The 864-nt window shown below is 34.1% G+C and overlaps 1 protein-coding gene across 1 annotated transcript in view; it reads left to right on the forward strand.

Moving 5' to 3' along the window:
* LOC106872296 (zonadhesin) overlaps positions 1–864 on the forward strand; it is a 79,108-nt gene that overhangs the window by 6,627 nt on the left and 71,617 nt on the right. The window contains exon 5 of the mRNA XM_014919235.2: positions 516–528. Coding sequence (XP_014774721.2) covers positions 516–528 — 13 coding nt within the window. The remainder of the gene's footprint in view (positions 1–515; positions 529–864) is intronic.

The following is an 864-nucleotide window of genomic DNA, read 5'->3' on the forward strand; positions in this document are numbered from 1 at the left end:
AGCTCTTTCGGTTTCCACTCCACTCATAAGGCTTTGGTCGGCCCGAGGCTATAATAGAAGACACTTGCCCAAGGTGACACACAGTGGGGCTGAACCCGAAACCAATGTGGTTAGGAAGCAAACCTCTTGTCACACAGGCACACCTGCGCCTAGCCACACCAGTACACACACACACACACACACACTTATATATATATATATATGTATATATGAATACACACACATACTCACACAAATATACACACACACATACACACACAGATAAACATACACACATACATCTTTAAGACGACAAGACCTTTATTCGACTCGTTTTTGTGTGATCACTTTTATAATTAATTGTAGTATAAATATATTTCCTCCTTTGTAATATGTATAAAGTGTTTCATTGATAGTTATCAACTCCGTTTTACTACTCTGAACAAAGAACATGACATGTGTGCGTGCGCGCGCGTGTGTCAATATTCGTTTAGTTTACGTTTGCTAACTACTTTTATTTTTGTTTCTTTTTCCAGGCATCAAATCTCAGTCTGGTTGATGATATACTAAAGAATAATATATACAGGCACACTCACATACATACATACATACATACATACATATATAGACAGGGTTGACCAAAAGTCACCCGACAGTAAATCAAAATTCCCTAAATACTTAATATTCAATTTTATTTATTCATTCCAATTATGAATGTTTAATGATTGAATGCTGTGAGTTAAAATCATAGTTTCTTGCGTTTCAACATTTGTCTATTTATTATCGAAGTCTCAAATAAAATATTTTTTTGTTTTTAATCTTGGAATTAAATAGCTATTTTGATTTACTATCAGGTGACTTTTATCCAAGCCTGTGTATATATAT

Source organism: Octopus bimaculoides, chromosome 3, assembly GCF_001194135.2.
Source record: "Octopus bimaculoides isolate UCB-OBI-ISO-001 chromosome 3, ASM119413v2, whole genome shotgun sequence".
Lineage (NCBI taxonomy): Eukaryota > Metazoa > Mollusca > Cephalopoda > Octopoda > Octopodidae > Octopus > Octopus bimaculoides.